This window comes from Podarcis pityusensis (assembly GCF_964106645.2).
Source record: "Podarcis pityusensis genome assembly, chromosome: 8".
Lineage (NCBI taxonomy): Eukaryota > Metazoa > Chordata > Lepidosauria > Squamata > Lacertidae > Podarcis > Podarcis pityusensis.
Window position 1 is genome coordinate 85384369 of NC_138033.1, and position 20602 is coordinate 85404970.

General features: G+C 46.1%; 1 protein-coding gene across 1 annotated transcript in view; it reads right to left on the minus strand.

The window, feature by feature from the left end:
* Positions 1–20602, minus strand: part of TGFA (transforming growth factor alpha) — a 49915-nt gene that overhangs the window by 17310 nt on the left and 12003 nt on the right. The window contains exon 2 of the mRNA XM_081017634.1: positions 12698–12751. Within this exon, the coding sequence (XP_080873760.1) occupies positions 12698–12751 (54 nt within the window). The remainder of the gene's footprint in view (positions 1–12697; positions 12752–20602) is intronic.

Genomic DNA, 20602 nt, shown 5'->3' on the forward strand with positions numbered 1-20602 from the left:
GAAAGCCCACCCATTCTCCATTTCAAAGCCCCATCAAGTTCCTGTTGCAGAAAGTTAATGGCAAACCAGGCAGCAAAGCTAATTAAAACCACAACTTTGAAATGTTTCAAATGAGACCCTGGAAGAAATTAAACATCGTCGAAAACTTTTCCTGCATTAAGTTAATATTTTCTTTGAGGAAAAAGGTAGCTTTGTTCCAGTTCTCAAAAAAGAACTGGAAAATGGAAATGAAATACAGTCGTCCTTAATTGTAGTCAACAAGAAAACGCATGTCACAGGTCAGGTCAAGAAACCGTGCTGAAAGGCCCCAAGTTGACGAAGAAAGCGAATCCCACTCAGAGGAAAATACTATGCAGGACACAAGTCACTTATCTTTTGCGAGACCCCCACTTTTTGCATGCTCTTGAGTGTTTAGCTAGCTTGGGGGGTGGGACACACACACACACACACACACACACACACACACGTTCATTCCATTAACTCTTTAGTGGCCACATCCCCTTCACCACCCGAACTTTGCATTTGGACCGAGGAGACCCAGTTTAACTCTCTGCACAGCCATGAAATTCACTGTGGGGTCTGCCTTGAACAAATCAGTCCCAGTCTACCACACAGGGTTGTTGTGAGAATCAAGGGGGGAGAGGAGATGAGGAGGGGCTCACCAAGTACTTCCATGAAGGATGTAAATAAAAAATACCCCAAACCACCACCACCCGACATTTTAAAATTCATTGTTTATTGTACTCTGATTTCAAATGGAACAAAACACAGCTGTAAACAGTGGGAGAAGATAAGCTCACTCGGGTTATTTTTAAAGGAACATGAGCTTAAGGCAAGGGCAAGAGGGATGTATTGCTGTCTAAGTGTTCCTGCTCTTAACTGTACTGCTTGCTTTGCACAGATCAGTGACATAATATCATCTCATTCTGTAAGGACCAGCAAGATAATCTATTGACTCCAATTCCAATATTTGTATATGTGCTGTTTATTTGTATGTATTTTAAAATTTTACATCTAGATGTTTTATGATGGCCTATACAGTGGTACCTTGGTTCTCAAACTTAATCCGTTCCAGAACTCCGTTCCAAAACCAAAGTGCTCCCAAGCCAAGGTGCGCTTTCCCATAGAAAGTAATGCCAAATGGATAAATCCATTCCAGATTTTTAAAAACAACCCCTAAAACAGCAATTTAACATGGGTTTTACTATCTAATGAGGCCAGTGATCCATAAAATGAAAGCAATAAACAATATACTGCAGTCACACAATCAATCAATAGCTGAACTGGGTTCCACACAGTCACAGAAACAAAGCAAAAAGCTGCAAAAACAAAAATGCAAAATAAATAGCAAAAACAGGCAGACCTCTGCGTAACACTCAAAACTGAAGAGTGGCACTCAAATCAGAAGCGTAACACTCAAAATGGATTTGTGGCACTCAAAACGGAGCACATTCAGCCTCCGAAAAAAGTTCACAAACTGGAGCACTTATTTCCAGGCTTGCAGTGTTTGGGTTCCAAGTTGTTTGAGTACCAAGGCATTTGAGAATCAAGGTACCACTGCACTTGTAATGCCTAATAAAGGTTTGGGTAAGTAGGTGAGTAAGTAAGTAAGTAGGGAAGCGGGTGGCACTGTGGTCTAAACCACTGAGCCTAGGGCTTGCTGATCAGAAGGTTGACGGTTCAAATCCCTGCGATGGGGTGAGCTCCCGTTGTTTGGCCCCAGCTCCTGCCCACATAGCTGTTCGAAAGCACGTCAAGTGCAAGTAAATAGGTACCGCTCCGATGGGAAGGTAAACGCGTTTCTGTGCACTGCTCTGGTTCGCCAGAAGCGGCTTAGTCATGCTGGCCACATGACCCGGAAGCTGTACGCCGGCTCCCTCGGCCAATAAAGCGAGATGAGCGCCGCAACCCCAGAGTCGGCCACAACTGAACCTAATGGTCAGGGGTCCCTTTACCTAAGTATGTAAGTAGGTCTATTGACTCACTAGCATAAGTGGACATTGCTTTAAGTTCAAGCAATCCTGGGAACTGGATCAGGGCTCATTGTGCAGCTGGAAAGCAATTAATGAGCCATAACTAGACAGCTGTGATTTACAAGCTGATGAAACAGCCCCTTTGATTGCCCCAGGCTTCCACATAAAAAAGGACTCGGTTGCTCCTTTAGTTCTCCTCCTACACCTCTAGTCTGATTAATTAATTTAGTTAGTTAGTTAGTATGCTGCCCTTCATCTAAAAATCACAGGGTAGTTCCCAACATAAAAATACAAAATGAAAACACAAAATACATAATGAATCAAAAACCAGAGAATGTTAATAAGCCAAAGACATTTTTTTGCCTGCCGCCCAAAGATATGTAATGAAGGCACTAGGCGAATCTCCTTGGGGAGATCATGCCACAAACGGGGAGCCACCACAGAAAAGGCCCATTCTGGTGTTGACACCCTCTGGACATCTCGTGGAAAAGGCATACAAAGAAGGACGATGATCACAGGGTCTGGAGAGGTGGTCTTTGAGGTCTTGCTGTCCTAAGCCATTTAAGGCTTTATAGGTCAAAACCAGCACTCTGAATTGGGCCTGGAAACTAATTGGCAGCCAGTGCCAATCAGTGTAATATACTCAAGCCATCTTGCCCTGATGTGCCGCCTGACCACCGAATTCTGCACCAGCTGAAGTTTCTGAACCATTTTTAGAGGCAGCCCTACACACCAGAGGATAGATGAGAGAAATTAGACAATCCTTGTCCAGATAGGGCCACAGTTGGGCCACCAGCCAAAGCTGATGGAAGGCACTCTGTGCCACTGAGGGACCACCACCCCTAGTTTTTATCAGCCAAGAGGCGCTAGCGGTTGCCACTACGACCCAAGCCCCTTGTCCACATCCTCAAGCCTTACTAACTGAAACCCATCCAAAGAACAGGATTGGACAGTTGCTTTGGACACACCTTGAGATTCATCTGCTGTGATAGAAGAGTCAAGATCCTGGGGCAGACTTTGTGACCACCCACTTATATTTAAATATGCACCTCAGTATTTGTACCTCAGCATTTCTAACATTTTCCATTGTGTTTTGGTGGTTTGGGGCAGGAACTGACTGTGAAACTCAGAAAAGTGCAAAACCCAGAGGAGACTTATGTTCCAACCTGTGCATTAGTTAAGAAGGTGCAAATTTTGGCAAGGGCCACCTGCACATCTGCAAGCACCAACAGCTCACAGCTGAGCTACTGGGCAGGGAGGAGCTCTATGAGGGTTCAGAAGGCTCATAACGTCTTAGAACTGCCTTTTTCTACAAGGCGGGGGGACGGGATGGGACAGCAACAGAGCAACGCAGCTCAGTCTACTAGAGATTCACTAATGTCTGTCCCAACATGAGGAACTGGCATGGAGCATCTTCTAAGAAGGCTGAAATCTTCCCCTCCAAGCTTGGAGATTTGCAGAGCCTCCTATAATTTTGCGCCTGCCATTTTGAAGTCAAATTGAACACCAGCCTCTTAGAAAGGAGGCTTTATCCAGCTGCCAGGAGTGATATTTATAAGTTCACCTTCCAAGAGACACAAAATGCCTTTCAACAGGCTGCCGTGTAAATAACCAGGGGATGCATGAATTGGCCCCATACAAACCTCCAGAGCCGTTTTGCTTTGAACCTGGGCAAAAGCGTGAAGAAAACACACACACACACATATACACAGACCCTAAGACATCCGGCTTTTTATGGTCCCACCATTCCAAGTAATGGATCATGGGAGACAGGTTTCCCCTGCCACACACCTCCACACACACACAGGTATTCTGCACAAGCCATATTTCTTACATTTCAGTGCTTTCCAGAAGGGCAAGTGTTGACATGTAATCTCTTTCAATTCAATCCATTCATAAAATCTACTGAACATCCTATGAGGTGGGAGGGACAGACACAAGAAAAGGAATAGAGTAAAGAAGAAAAATAATTCAATGCCCTTTGATTTACTGGGCTATTCCACACATTATGGAAGAAACAGCTGATCCAGCATATTCCACATAGCGCTGCACCAGTGACACCAGAATATTACTGCAGGAATAGGGAGACCTGGGTTGGGGGAATCCCAAGTTCAAATCTCTACGTCTGCCTCCCCTAACCTGGTGCCCTTCAGAGGATCTGGCCCAGCCAGCACAGCCATATGATGCTGGGGGTGATGGGAGTCGTAGTCCAAATCCTCATTGGGAAACAACTTGAGGAAAGTCTTTAGGTGACCTTTCAAAGGCTCATGCCAAGATGTAGTTCAAGGTGAAAGTCTCAAGCAGCAATGCTGAGGCCATCAGAGACATACCTGAAAGGGAGTTTCCATTCAAATTCCAAAATCTTCCCAAAGGCTTCACAGCCTAAGACCATGCAGTGTGAGATGTGGAGCCAGCGGGTGGGGGAGGGGAAGGGAAGCAAGCCTGGAGCAACTATGCTGGAGAAGTATGGCTGGATGGGTCACTGGAAGTTCACTGGATGCCTGCACTGGAAGCACTGCAAAGGCCAACCATTTGAAAGCTTGGGGTGCTATGCAACTATGTTTTACTCAGAGCTGACCCGCTGAAATTAATGACTATGACTAAGGTCCATTTTGCTAATGTTCCTGTAATATATATGAAGCTAGTTATCCTTGCATGCTGCCTTTCAAATGCATTACCACATTGGATAAGTGAATGAATGAATGAATGAATGAATGAAATAATACACAAGGCTCATCTAGGATTCTCAAGTCTGACAAGGATTACAAGGGTTTGTCAGAGTAATTAGCTTCTGTCAAAGTAATGAGCGGCTGTTTTAAAGATGTAACATTCTGAATTGTTACAATTCCAGTCACAATTCAAGAATGGTACAAACAAAGCTATATCTATATATCCAAGTTACTTAACTGTTACGAAATCACAACACCCAAGTCTATTATTTATAGCCAAGCATGTTAGCAAGAGATTGAGTTGTTCCCTTGGCAAAAAGCCAAGAACCCAGACAGTTATAAATGCCATTGAAAAACCACACACCCCTCTATTAAAAGACAGGAGTCAGTTTAAGTGTGTTCATTTCAAAGGGCAGATTGAGGTGGATCCAAAACTGAGCATGTACACACACTTGCGAGACGAGGAAGCAAGCCCTTGCCATTTGAACAGAGGAATGCCAGGCGAATACCTGGAATATTTACCGGTAACTATGGCAAAATACAGCCAACTGATAATATTTAACCAGACAGTTGACCAGAAGCTCCATCCTAAGAGACAGGGAGCACCCGGGTGCATCAGTGGTACTTTGTCAATAGCAGCTGAAACTCTTCAGGATTTGGGCATTCTCTATATGCACAGTTATATTTCATCTCCTCAACTTGTAGGCACTTTGGAATAGTCCAAATCACTTCATAGATACTCAGAATTCAAGACCTGAATCACAGGACTCTGTTTGCTTATGAAAGGACTGTGGAAAAACACCAGGAATAGGTCTTCAGATCACAACAGTTATTTGCCTTTGAATTCATTGAAAGTGATTCTAAGAACAGGCCAGAATCACACATTTGCATCCCAGGAAGTCTCTGTGGTACAGAGTGCCTTCTATCAGCTTCAGCTATCAGCTATATCAACTTCTATCAGCTTCAGCTGGTAGCCTAGCTGTGCTATCCTATTGATAACCTAACCTTTGTTGTCTCTGCTCTGGTACCCTCTAGGTTAGATTATTGCAACACACTATATGTAGGTCTGCCTCTGAAGATGGTTCAGAAACTTCAGCCGGTGCAGAATTTGGCAGCCAGGTTGCTTACTGGGACAATACTTGGCGTTAACAAAGGATATTCAGTCACCGGATGTGCAACCATTTGCTTTTCATGAGAAACACAAACCACCTTGCAAAGCAGTGTAACTGTGCAAAACTGCTAGTGTAAAAGTAAAGAGAAGTTTGATTATTTCCCTCATCCTTGGATTTCCTCAGTGCTCCTCTGCCACAAACAACAGTTAAACCCGAAAGCCACATTCTTGCTTGCCAGAGCAAGGGGAATCTGAATTTTGTAAGGTTCAGAACAGACAAAAGGAGAAAGGACTTGTGGCCGACCTGCCTCTCACATTGAGCCACTGCCAGAAAGCCTCTGCCAGTCAGTGGGGGCAACACTGAGGTAAAAAGGTAAAGGTAAACAGACCCCTGACCCTTAGGTCCAGTCGTGGCCAACTCTGGGGTTGCAGCGCTCATCTCGCTTTATTGGCCAAGGGAGCCGGTGTGCAGCTTCCGGGTCATGTGGCCAGCAGGACTAAGCCACTTCTGGTGAACCAGAGCAGCGCACGGAAACACTATTTACCTTCCCGCTGAGGTATTTGTCTGGCTGGACCTATTTATCTACTTGCACTTTGACGTGCTTTTGAACTGCTAGGTTGGCAGGAGCAGGGACGGAGCAATGGGAGCTCACCCCGTCGTGGGGATTTGAACCCCCGACCTTCTGATCGGCAAGTCCTAGGCTCTGTGGTTTAACCCACAGTGCCACCCGCGTCCCCTAACACAGCTGTAGTGACTATGTAATTTTTTTTTACTCTTTCTGGGAAGAGTCAGGTCAAAACTGATTTGAATTAGGCATGCTTAATACAGTGAACTGTGAAAATGTCTTACAGATATGGTACCTCCGCAGGAAGTGTGTCAAATGGCCAAGAGTTTATGAGGAAATGCGCACATGTTCAGAAGCACTTGCAGCTCAAAAGGGTCAAGAGGCATTGTTAGTGCCAAGGACAGACAGGTCTGCGAGAAGGTATTTCACCCAGGGTAAAACAGAGTCACCCATTTTTACTCCACACCTAGACAGCTGCAGGCTGGGTTGTAAAGTTGCCTTTGGATTTTATAGCTTCACATAAAAGAACAACTGGTCTGCATTCATCCAGCAGATCTCTTGATCACCTGCAAAGTGACACCTGGGGTGGTCTCTCTCCAAGGGCCAAAAAGTTTGATACAGAGCGCAAGGCTAATGGTCCCAAAGAAGCAGAACACGCCACACACCATGACGCCACTGCAACATAGCGGGAGTGCAAAAAAACAACAACACAGAATGTGGCACTGAGTGGAGAAGTCCACTTCCTTAGAACCTACCGTATTTTTCGCCCTATAGGACGCACCGGCCCATAGGACGCACCTAGATGGGGGGGGGAATAAGGGGGGGGAATTATTCCCCCCCCCAGGCGCGGGGCTTCCCCCGTCCCCAGAACAGGTCCCAGAGCGCAGCTTCGGCATCGCTCTGGGAGCTTGCCGGGCTGGGGGGATAGCTTCCTGAAGCCTGGAGAGTGAGAGGGGTCCGTGCGCACCGACCCCTCTCGCTCTCCAGGCTTCAGCAAAAGCCTGCATTCGCCCCATAGGACGCACACACATTTCCCCTTCATTTTTGGAGGGGGAAAAGTGCGTCCTATAGGGCGAAAAATACAGTAAGGTAAAGGTAAAGGTACCCCTGCCCGTTCGGGCCAGTCTTGCCAGACTCTAGGGTTGTGCGCTCATCTCACTTAAGAGGCCGGGGGCTAGCGCTGTCCGCAGACACTTCCGGGTCACGTGGCCAGCGTGACAAGCTGCATCTGGCGAGCCAGCGCAGCACACGGAACGCCGTTTACCTTCCCGCTGGTAAGCGGTCCCTATTTATCTACTTGCACCCGGAGGTGCTTTCGAACTGCTAGGTTGGCAGGCGCTGGGACCGAACGACAGGAGCGCACCCCGCCGCGGGGATTCGAACCACCGACCATGCGATCGGCAAGTCCTAGGCGCTGAGGTTTTACCCACAGCGCCACCCGCGTCCCTGAAAAATACAGTAAGTTTCCATTTAAGGAGGAAAAATATGTTTCCAGTCCTTAGGGTTGCAAGGATTAAAGGGGTCTGAACAAGATCACAGAGAGGGGCTTTGGTACCCAAATTTAAACAAACTTGCTTCATTTGTGTAATTTATATGGATTTGTTTTCCTGGCACGAAGTTTTTAGTGCCTTGAGGAAACAGAATCTGTGTTTGCACACAATCCTAAACTATGGCTTGTTCTAACCATGGTTTGTTCAATCGTAAGTTGTGTCACAGGCAAGGAAAACAAACCACGGCTTATTTCTCCCAAACTTGGTTTGTTTTCCAGCTGCTTCTGCCTCATGATTCTGCATCTTGCTGAGCATTTGGTGTGTGGACAAACAAATATGGTTAAGCAGGGCTGTTGGGTTCGGACAACTCACAGCCCACTGGAAAGGGTCCAGACAGACATGCAGACCAACCATGGCTTAGTGTTTGTTGCAACCAGAGCTCTGGGTGACATTATCTCAAAAAGGATATTGTAGAGTTGGACAATGTTCAGAAGAACCAAAATATTCTAGGGGCTCCCCCCATGAGGAAAAGTTGCAGAATTTGGGACTATTCAGTTCAGAGAAAAGGTGAGTAAGAGGCAACATGATAGAAGTTTATAAAATTATGCATGGCATGGAGAAAGTGGATCAAGGAATGTTTTTCTCCCTCTCATAACACTAGAATTCATGGACATCTAAAGAACCTGAATGTTGGAAGATTCAGGACAGACAAGAGAAAGGACTTCTTCACACAGCACGTAAATTATGGAATTTGCTCCCACAGGAGGCAGTGATGGCCACCAACTTGGATGGCTGTAAAGGAGGGTTAGACAAATTCATGGAGGAGGAGAGGGTAAATGGTGGTTATGAGCCACAGTGGCTATGGTCTGCCTCCATGGTTTCTGAACACCAGTTGCTGGAAGCCACCGGAGAGGAGAGAGGGCTCTTGGGCTCAGATCCTGCTCCTGGGCTTCCCAGAAGAGGCATCTGGTTGGCCACTGTGAGAACAGGATGCTTGGCTAGATGGGCCATTGGCCTGATCCTGCAAGCTCCTCTTATGTTCTTAGCTTTGGCCCAATTATGGTGCATTACTGACTCCAACGTATTTTTGTTTTGCCAGCGCCCAGGAGAGGTTTGAGGAACCGTCTAGCCTACCGTGGCAAACTTCCCTCTCCAGCAGCATCACTTCAAAGACCCCAGGATTGCCTCCCCCTAAAGGCTGCCGGTTGTGGTTTCAAGGGAGCAAGAAACCCATGTGCAGGATTCCCATACGTCTCAGGCTTGTCTGCACGGAAGGGAAGAAGGGAGGAAGGGAGGAAGGAAGGAAAGATCCTTTGGCTCCAAAATGCATAAAGTGTGAAGCAGCCACATATGACACACCACACAGTGCTGGAAGCCCATACAGCCAGGACAGCAACGAGGAGACTTCCTCGTAAAGCACTGAAGTTATTATCACGCCAAACTCCTCTCTCTGCCTCCACAGCTGCGGAACATCCTCCTCTTCTCCCACAACTGCAAAGCATCATTAGGGAAGGCTGCCGCCTGATTAGTAACAGACAGAAGCATTTCAGCAGAGATCCTGCCTCCTGTAAAGCTAAGCTGCCCTTTGATCTCAGGACCCGCTCACGCTTTGCATATCCCTCCATGGAAGCCACCCTAACAGCCCGGGGCCAATTTAATTCGCTCCAGGAAGCATCTCATTGGAACAAGGCTGGCCATGTACACAGGTTTAATCTATATAGGAAGGACGATTTCTGTACACCACAAAAGCTCGGGGTTAATAGCCCAGTGGATTAGAGGATTGCAGAAGCAGATCCCACTCTTAACCCCAGGGCACTGCAAGTTAAAAGGGAATCAGGCCAAGGGCTGAGGCTCCAGAGACAGAGTAGCTGGTTCTGCGTCCAGCCTACAGCTGCTTAATGCTCTCTGTACCACAGCACTGAGCAGCTTTCTCCAACCTGGTGCCCTCCAGATGATTTGGGCTTCCACTCTCATCAGCTCTAGCATCATACAGCTGTGCTAGCTGGGGCTGATGGGAGCGGTAGTCCAATAGAGGGCACCAGGTTGGGGAAAGGCTGGCGCTGAGACCTTCCTTTGCAAAATGTCTAGTAAGTTTTAAAAACCTACAGACAGAAACACCCCAAACCTACACCCAAGAAACGAAAATGCAACTGCTTGAATAAAGGCTAACAGAGAAAATACATATCTAGGCAGAAGAGCAAAAGGAAGGCGATTTTCTAAAGACAGTTTTGACAACAGCACATTTGGCAAAACTGGGGAGCAGGAACAAGAGGCTGACCACCCCAAAAAGACTCCTAACTGCTGCCTCCTTTCCATTCTCAATCAGCCATACTTTAAAAAAAAACAAAAAAAAACTATTGGATGAAATATTTGGGAAATCCATCACCGCCATGGTCCTCAGAGATATGCAGTGGGACCCACTTTGGGTTGATGCAGCAAGTAAATTACTAAGTTCTTCGTATTCTAAACTGGGGAAAGACCAGAGAGCTCAATCTATCTACTGGAGAAAGATTGATGGGAGTCAGGTGGGGGTGGGCAGGGCAGGGGAGAACAAAAATACATTCCCTTGGCACCCCCCTTCTCCCTCTCCTTTTCCTGCTGAAAATGAGGAGGGAGGTCCCATCCCTTTCGACCCAGTATTACGATCCCTGCTGCAAGAGGAACAAAATGTTGCAAGGCTGGACCAGCTCTGCGTCATTACCTGTCCTCGAGACCAGAAAAAGGAAGCTTAAACAGAAGAGTATAATTTTATAACTAGGCAGCTGTGCAGTCCATTCTTATCAAGCCCTGCTGGAATGAGGAAAGGTTTTTGTTTTTTAACTGAGCTGCCACCAGATACCACCTCCCTCCATTTTTGCCAGCAGAAAACCAGGTTAACAATGCTGGAGATAAGAGAATCTCTCTCCTTGGTTACATCAGCTGAAAATGGGAGCAGCTGAACAAGAGGTGACCTAAAAGTGGTTTAAATGAGAAACCCCAGTCACAGAGATCCTGGCAGCCACACCTCCTGCAGTCTCAGAAATTAATCAAAAGAAAGTTCCCATGTTGACTGCTGGAGAGGGGGAGACCTCTAAATGGAAGTATTTGTATTTATTTATTTGTTTGCAAGGATCAGGGGAATTCAGAGTGAGCCTGCAGACAAGCTGGAGGAATCTGTGCCAGCAGACAGCCACCACAGGGCAGAGGCAATGCGTTGCAGTGGTTAGAGTGTTGAGCTGGGAGAGGGGCTGTCACTTAAATAGTCACCCTGCAGGAGTGAATAGCAGCCCAAATCCAAGCTTTCACACACAAGGCAGATTGCAGCCTTGGACCAAGAGGAACTCGTAAAGGTAAAGGGACCCCTGACTGTTAGGTCCAGTCGCGGACGACTCTGGGGTTGCAGCGCTCATCTCGCTTTATTGGCCGAGGGAGCCGGCGTACAGCTTCCAGGTCATGTGGCCAGCATGACTAAGCCGCTTCTGGAGAAACCAGAGCAGCGCATGGAAACGCCGTTCACCTTCCTGCCAGAGCAGTACCTATTTATCTACTTGCACTTGAATGTACTTTCGAACTGCTAGGTTGGCAGGAGCAGGGACCGAGCAACGGGAGCTCACCCCGTCATGGTGATTTGAACCGCCGACCTTCTGATCGGCAAGCCCTAGGCTCAGTGGTTTAGACCAGTGTTTTTAAACCACTGTTTTTAAACCACACTAGTGTGCCGCGAAATGTTGCCTGGTGTGCCGTGGGAAAAATTGAAAAATTCGAAAGATTTAAAATATATATATTCAAATTTTCGCCCACTAGGCGGGCGCCGGACTGTGTCCTGGGTATGGAGGGGTGGGGTTTTTGACCCCACCCTCGGCCAGCAGGGGCGCCGATTGGCGCTCCTCAGGGGGACACCCTCCACTTTTCTGATGTCCGGGCTGTGATTGGTCCAGACTCCAGCCTGGACCTAACACAGTAGGACATCATCTTCCGACTTCCTTCCCGCCTGAGCACAGTGTGCGCAGCAGCGGAGAGAAGAAGACGTCGCGACTCGAGTCACCAGGAGGACCGGAGAAGTTGTCATTTTATTTCTCTTCAGTCTCCACTGAATGCCTTGACTGGGTTAGGGACCCTTATAGCTCAGCATCAGTTAGTGGAAAGGACATGACTTTACAGGAGCAGGAGGAACTAACTGAACTGAGACAAAATCGTGGTTTCAAGCTAAGATTTGCTGATCTACCTTTGGACAGTTTTTGGTTGGATACTGCCAAGGAGTTCCCCCTTCTGGCAAACAAAGCTATTTTGGCATTGTTCCCATTTTCCACTACATATCTGTGTGAGATGAGCTTTTCAAGCATGATTGCTATAAAAACTAAATACAGTGAGAGCTGTTGACGAAGAGCTACGTGTGTGTCTTTCTTCGATTCCAGCCAGAATATCAGCTTTGTGTTCAGCCAAACAGGCCCAGGTTGCGCACTGAATAAAGTATTTTATAATTTTTCATATTTCTGTTTACTTACTATTTCATAATAAAGTAATTATAAAATACTTTCTTTGTGTTTATTTGATTCCTATTCAAGAGAATTACCTTATATATAGTCAATATAGGCACAGAGTTAAATTTTTTAACATTTTCTAATGGTGGTGTGCCTCGTGATTTTTTTCACGAAACAAGTGTGCCTTTGCCCAAAAAAGGTTGAAAAACACTGGTTTAGACCACAGTGCCAACTGCTTCCCATAGAGGGACTCTTACTGGTTTGTTATTTATTGCATTTATAGCCCAAGAGGAGCTCAAGAGACCAAAGAACCAAGACCACAGAGAAGCGTTTGACACGTGCTTTTTGACTGACACCCAGCCACACGGGAAGGCAAACAGTGGCAGGTGGCATCAAGCACATTTCATTTTACAACTTAATGAACTCACCACTCAAGGCGGACGTTGTGTTCTCCACGGCCTGGCACACAGCTAATACAATACCTAGAGAAGGAAAAATAGCCAGCTTTAAAAACAGGGATCATTTGAGAGCGTTAAGAGTTTACTTTAGAAGCTCAGGCTACTGAAAATCCCACCGTGACAAGCATTTTCATATTGTGTCAACCCCCCCCCCTTATTATTCAGGTACATCTGCAACCCAAAGTCAACACCCAAAACACTCTGATGCAACCCAGCAAGGGTGAGAGTTTAGGGTTGTGATTCAAGGCCTGCATGCCATGCTGACTTCCAATATATTTACTTCCAAGTGAACGTACAGAAGACTGGGCTGCATGGCTCAAACTATGTTCCCCCGTCTGCACATGATCAAAGGCCAAAGAGTGGATCTTGCAATCAGCTACTTCGTAATCAAATTAACAAAAATGAATGGATTTCTTGGCAAGAGCACATGCGGGGGGGGGGGGGGGGGAGAGCAACTAAAGTCAGAACTATTCAGACTTTAATCCGGTCTTCAACCTTCTCAGATTCAGGAGTCACTTTTTAACTAATAAAATGGGACTTGATTTTAACTGCCCTTTTCAGCAGTTGAAGATTATACAAAGAAAAAATAAAAGTTTTTTTTTTTTTTTTTTTTTTTTTAAAGAGTAACTTGATGGGTTTCAGGAGCAAAGAACCCTCATCTGATAGTGTCCCTGATTAGGACGACTGCATGGGATGGAAGTAGGATTGGGGGAGAAATTTGTTCTGTTTGCATTTTAATATGCACCAAATTTGCAAATGCAACTGAAACGCAGCTCTCTTTCAAAATTCATACACCCAAATTTTGCAGTGCAATTCTCCAACTAAAAAATGCATTAAAATATGTACTGTATGGTAAGGGAAAGGCATACAAAATTGGGCATTAGTGGAAATAACATACTGGACCAACTTCATTACATTACGGGAAAGTGCTTGCCAAAAAGCGTATACCAGGCAACAAATTCCGTCTGTTAGGTGGGCAGAACCACAGGCAGAAGTGGACACAGGAACTTTCACTAGCAAGTGGGGTGGGGAAGAGCATTTGCTTCACATTGTTCCTTTGATTTTGCTGGAGGTGCCAGCTGGGAAGGAAGAGGAGTTGGGGGCCGACCCAATCCCTGGACTGGCTCAGAACGGCACCAGCGAGGACACTGGCTCAGATCCCGACCAAGGCAGCTCTTGGCCGAGACAACCAGCGACCCATAAATATGCCAACAGCATCACCGGGCGTGATGGGAAAAGCTTTGGAAGCGCTTTCGCCGACCTCATCCTTGGGATTGGTGCCCACCATGATTCAAACTGGGGCAGAGATCGTGGCATTCCCCCTGCCCCACAGAAGAAGCACCTCTCCAGCTCAGCCGGGGTTCAGCACCCGCAGAAAACAGAGAGAGAGAACTCATTAGCTCAGCTGGGAATTCTGAGTTATTAAAAGACCGATGGGCCCACGCGGTTCAAAGGAAGAGTTCTTGGGGGAGTCAGAAGGCACAGGAATGCCTGGCAAGGGCTTCCGATGGATTCTCAAAACACTGAACTACAAAAACTGGCTTTCACACACAGCTGGTCTTAGTGACCCCCCTCATGGGGGGAGGCAGGGAAGGGAATCTTTATTTTAATGCATGTATATCTAAGGAGCTGCCTTACCCCAAGTCAGAGTGCTGGACCAGCATTTGGGACTAAGTCCCTGCAGTCTTCCCCAGCCTGCTTGCCCTCTAGCTGGTTTAGACTACAGTGCCCACTAGTCCCAGCACAGGGATGATGGGATTTGTAGTATGAATGTACGTAGTATGTGTGCCTGGCGCCTTCATTACATATCTTCAGGTGCCAGGCAAAAGCATTCCCCTTCTCCCAGGTATTGGCCTAATTAAACAATCCATGGGCTTTTAAACCGTGGCGGGCAGGGGGTTATTGCTTTTGTTTGTTATTATGGTATGCATTTTTGTGTTTTTATGTTATAAACAGCACTGGAATCGTCGGATGAAGGATGGAAAAGAAATTCAATAATTAAAATAATAAATCAATAAATTACACAAACATACCTAAACAGTGAAGGACACCAGGCTGAACAAGGTTGAAATACTGGTTTTGTTTTATTTTAACTGGAGGTGCCACTGTGGTCCCAGTCCCCGGAGCGATCACTACAAAGCGCCCTTGCTTTTTAGTGCAGGGTTGGGGATATCAGAAGCTACCAGTACAGTCACCTCAGTACTGTCAACTCTGACCGGCAGTGTCTCTCCTGGGTTTCAGGGTCTCTCTCCCAGCCATCCCTGGAGATGTTGGAGGTAGAACCTGAAAATTCCTGCAGGCAAGGCCAACTCTGCTCCTGAGCTAAGGCCTTTCCCTACTGACAGAAAAAATTACAGCGCCCCATATTTCCAGGGGGGCTCTCGTTCAAACACTAACCAGGCCTCCCTTCTGCTTAACTTGCAGCTGCTTTCAAGCTGGTGTGCCTTTGTGGGTGGGGGTGGGGGTGGGAAGAGGGGTGCTGAGGCAGGGCTGGGAATTCCAGAGCAGGGGGAGGAAAAGAGAATGTTTCTCATGCCCCAAGACAGAATGATCAGGTCCACCCAGATGCAGGGCAAAGCCCACATGAGTCACCCTGGTTCGGTTAATCCAGAATAAAGGCCCCTTCCTTAATTCTGCTCTTGAAAGAGACACGGGTGGTTTTGAGGAGACTTTTCTGACAATCTTCTTGGGACATGGGAGTCCATGCAAGGAAGCAAAGGCAAGCACCGGTACAGGCAGCCGTCTCATTGCAGTCTTCTTCATCTCTCTCCCTACCCCCCACCTTGAGTTCACACCCCGACTTCTCCTCTTAATCATCAAATAGTCGCAGTGCAGGAAGACTCCCCAAGCTGACAGGACACACTCACAACCAGAGACAGGCAATGTCAGCTTCCACAAAACAAACACAAGCGCCTCATATTCATGGAACAGAACTGCTTAAGTCGTGGCCCTCGGCTCTTCACCGAGGGTCTCAGACAGATGAGCAAGTGGTCCGACTCTAGGTTGCTTTCTACATCCCCTTCAAAATCATGGCACCCTCAGAGTTCAGAAGCTGCCCGATTCCTCTCTGACCAGCCTGCAGTCACTTTGTCAAGAATGAAGGATTGGGCCTTCGGAACTGAGCAGCGGCGGAGAAGGCAGCACTTTGGGCTCTCAATCAAGCCTCTTGCAGAAGATTCCACAGTGAAGTACAGTAAGGTCACAATTTATGCCCATTTAACAGTCACAAATTCGACCACAAAGAATTAGAGTTGTAAGGGGTCCCAAGAGCCATTTAGTCCAGCCCCCTGCAATGTGGGAATGTAAGAAAATAAAGAACTTCTGGGAAATGATATATAATGAGATGAAAAAGATGTTGAAATATACATTTTTTAAAAAACCAGAAGCATTTCTACTTGGTATTATAGGTCAGGATATTAATAGGCAAGATGTCAAATTGTTTTTATACGCAACAACAGCGGCAAGAGTATTGTTAGCCCAGAAATGGAAGCAAGAAGAAATTCCAACGAAAGAAGAATGGCAGACGAAAATAATGGACTATGCAGAATTGGACAAAATGACAGGAAGGATTCGAAACCTGCGGGAACAGAGATTTACAGAAGATTGGAAGAAGTATATGAACTATTTGAATAGCAATTGTAATCAACAAATTACGCTAGTAGGACTACAAGAAGTTGTGTAGGAAGAAATATATGAAGTGCTACAAAGTAGATAAAGAATAGAGATATTGGTTATGAATTTTAAATGTAACAGGGAATAAGAAATGTATACTAAGAGATTAGATTGGAAAATTTTCAGACTGGACTGATGGAAGTCCAAATATTGAATAAGATGTTAAAATATGTTTAATTACTGTTGTAAATGGCATGTTAAAAAAACTAATAAAAAATTATTTAAAAAAAAAATCCAAGCAAGGGCAAGAGCTTAAAAGCTCTTGTTGTGTGGCGTCTGCTTGGGCTACCCAACATGGAAGGAGTTTTTAAGTGCTTCTTCTTACTGGGAGGGTGGGGGCAAGACTTGCTCAGTGCACCAGCTCTGGGATGCTCGCCTGAGATCTTGAGGGGCATCTGCGTTCTTATGAGATCTCGCAGGAGCATCCTTCCAGAGAGGAGGGGCCAAGCACACCTTGCCCACCAAGCGGACCTGGAGCGGAAAGAGCTGTTTAATTATCTGCCTTGCTGGGCAAAGCCCGCTCAACACTCTGTCCCTGGGAGTCCTGGGGATTCTCTCTCCCTCCCCTTCACCCACTAAGTAGCTCCAAGGGTTTGGTATACATGGTTTTCGTGCAAACATGGAACCCTTGGACCCAGACCCCCACGTAAGATGCAGTCCCACTGTACCCAGACGGGGGTGATGGAGGGAGCGGAAAGAAGAGAAGGGTTGGCGATCCAAGGCAGTTATTCCTTTTTTTGTTGTTAAATAATTTTTATTAGTTTTCAATTATAAAAATCCAATACTGTATATGCCACGTTGTATCAATACCATATTACCCTGCACATTTCTCATCAACATTAAAAAATAACCAAAAATAAAACACACACGCCCAAATCCCCAGACTTCCCTCCACCCCCTCTTCTGGTTCTTTAAATAAACCAAATCATCTTACATTCCAAATCTTTTTACCCAATTTTCCAACTACTAAACAATTAAATTTCTGATACACTGCACAGATATTTTAAATATTTAAACTGTTTTATGCATTACACATCTCTGCTTACAGACTTTCCCCTTTTAAAATTATCCTTATTGTTGCTTTTTGCAAGCGTTTTTAATCCATGTCTGCTGATGTCCTGATTTATTTACAATCGCTGGCCCCTAAATAAAAACCATTTCCCAGACAGTTACCCATTCTTTTTTCTTACTTTGGCATATTTAAATCTCCTCCGGAAGAGGCTTCTCATTAGGACAATTCCCAATTTCAGCCCCCCCTTCCTTTCAAATTTCTCTCTGTCTCCACGACTGTGATTTCACCAAAATTTCTCTAACTCAAGGCAGTTATTCCTACAGCATATTGAGAACTGTGCAAACGCAAATGTGCGCGCACACACACACTTTGTTCTACTGAATTACATGGCGCTTCCAAGACAAAACAAGCAATAGCAAAACAGGCAATAGCAGCACAACAAAGCATTGAGCAGCGAGCAGCAGCAGGGAAGATGTTTGCACCCCAGCTCCCCAATCACAGCCACATACAAGGGGACGTAATTGGAAGCAGAAGCAAGGAAGTGCAACCACAACAGAGGTCTGCCTGCCTGGAAGGAGACCCGGCAGGACCACAAAGGAGGAGGAGCGCTCCTGGAAGGAGAGAAAACTTCGTTTCCCAGCTTGATTCAGAGGAAGTTCACGGCAGCTGTTCCAAAAATGGAAACGGCACAAAAGCAAGACAGCAAAGGTGATCCCACCAACGTTTCTGTCCCAGACAACAACAAAAATCCGAACAGAAAACCCTCCCTTACCATTCAGGATTCTTTAAGAGCAGGAAAAGAGTCTTTTGCAAAAGCTGCCAATGCTTATGTCTGGGAATTCATTTTGATGGCAAAGTTAACAGAAAGGATACTTGAAAGAAAACAACTTGAGAAACTACCGTATTTTTCGCTCTATAAGACACACCAGACCACAAGACGCACCTAGTTTTGGGAGGAGGAAAACAAGAAAAAAAATATTCTGAATCTCAGAAACCAAAACAGCAAGAGGGATCGCTGTGCAGTGAAAGCAGCAATCCCTCTTGCTGTTTGGGCTTCTGTGATAGCTGCGCAGCCTGCATTCGCTCCATAAGACGCGCACACATGTCCCCTTACTTTTTAGGAGGGGAAAAGTGAGTCTTATAGAGCAAAAAATATGGTACATAACTTTTACATAATGTGGTCCTCCATTATTACATTCGCATCAAAGAAAGAACTTGCATTTAAACCACCTAAGACACATGGGAGCACGTGGAATGATATTTCTTAAACCAGCAACTCTAGAAATAATTTTTTATTTGGCTATATTACTAATGTAATTATCTGGACGTAGTTGGGGCTGTTTGGGGGGGGGTTAGGGGAAAACTGTATTTGATTGCTTGTACTTGATTATATGTTGTTCTTATATTCAACTAATAAAATATTTTTTAAAAAAAAAAAAGCTGCCCTGTACCATGAGAAGTCTGCATCTGCCCCAGCAAGTTATGTTTGCAGGGCATCAAACCCAACAAGGATGGCATCCCTGAAATGCTCCTGTGCTGCCTGTTTTGGTTGCACAAAGTCACTTTGCACCACACTGTTAGGCTACCTCTCACAAACTGGGCTGTGCGCACACCATGTTGACAAGATTCCAATTCTGAAACCAGACACGCCAAGGTCTCTGGCGAACAGAGAGGTATCTCACAATCACAGTGAGCAAATTGTCCCCGTTGTAATGAAATATGCAGTGCGGTACAGTGGTTAGAGTGTCGGACTAGGACTTGGGAGAGGAAAGGGTAACAATCCCCGCTCAGTCATAAAGCTCACTTAGGATAGTTGCTGCCTCTCAGCCTAACCTGCCCTACAGGGTTGTTGTGCGGAATAAATGAGGAGGGTGGGAAGCATGTATGCTGCCCCTTGAGCTCCTTGAAAATAAAGGTGGGAAATAAATGCAATAAATAAATAAACCAAGTTTATTGTCATGCAACTCTATCCTATGTATGTAGTGTGATGGAGGCAGCAGGACCCTGGAACAAACACACATCCTGCTCACGTGGACTGGCACTCATGCCGGCCCACCCCTCTGCCTCCAGCCGGCCACTTTCAAGCCCGTCGCTGCAACAAACACTTGGAAGCATTTGCTTTATCTGAAAGGGCTCTGATCTTCTAGCTGCAGAATTCAGGCCCATGAGAAAATTCTGCCCTCCCTTAGAATTGCACAAGATGAGCAGAGCTACGCAACGTTAGGAGCTGCTATTACAGTAACGTACGTCAGTGTGCTAATACCATGTCCCAGTTGTCTTGTAATGCTGGCATAACAGCACAGATGGTGACTTCATGCCTTGGCAAAAGGAGCCTCTTGAAGACCGTCTGTGGAGAGGACCAAGAAGGGCTGGTGGGGTGGGACAGGGGAATGAACACAAGAACATACAAAGAGCCCGCTGCATCAGGCCAATGCATCCTTTTCTCACCGTGGCTGACCAGATGCTTGTGAGAAATCCACAAGCAGGATTCGAGACCTCTCCCCTCCTGTGGTTCCCACCAGCTAGTCATCATGACTAGTAACCATCACTATTCCTCTCCTACATGTCTTTGTCCAATGGCGACCATGACTGCCACCCGTGGGAGAGAGCTCCACAGTTAGGTATAGGAATGGGACCAAACCCTGGGGATTCTGCCTAAAGGGGAAGGGCACCAACACACCTTCCTCTCTCTCAAAAAATTCAAGGGTCCATCTTTTTAGTCGAGGACCCACATGACTGTGCCATACGACCACAATTCTACAAAACAAGCACAGCACTGAGCAATTGTTCAAGCAATTTGCAAAGTCACACACAATGAGTAGGCGCAGACCAAGTCAATGCAAAGCGATTCTGTGTGATGTAAAGGCAAAACATTTGCAGCTGAAAGGAAAGAGGGCCTTCCCAAGTTCTTCGGAAGAGGGTGTGTGTATACGTGCCACCCCCACCCCCAGCCCTTGCCCTGGGGAAAAAACCACTGGGCTTTGCTTAAGCAATTTTGGGAGGCAAAAAATGAGCGATGAACAATACAGTGTGTTCCTCTTTTTTCCCCCTCAAGGCAGCACAATTTTCTGCTTCAGGAGTAGTATACGGTCATTCTGGTTTTGTTGATGCGAGCGGCAGAGAGAAGCTTAACTATGAAGTCCAGAATGTTCTGAAGCCAGTGTGTGACCTACAGTGTGAACCTTCTGCAT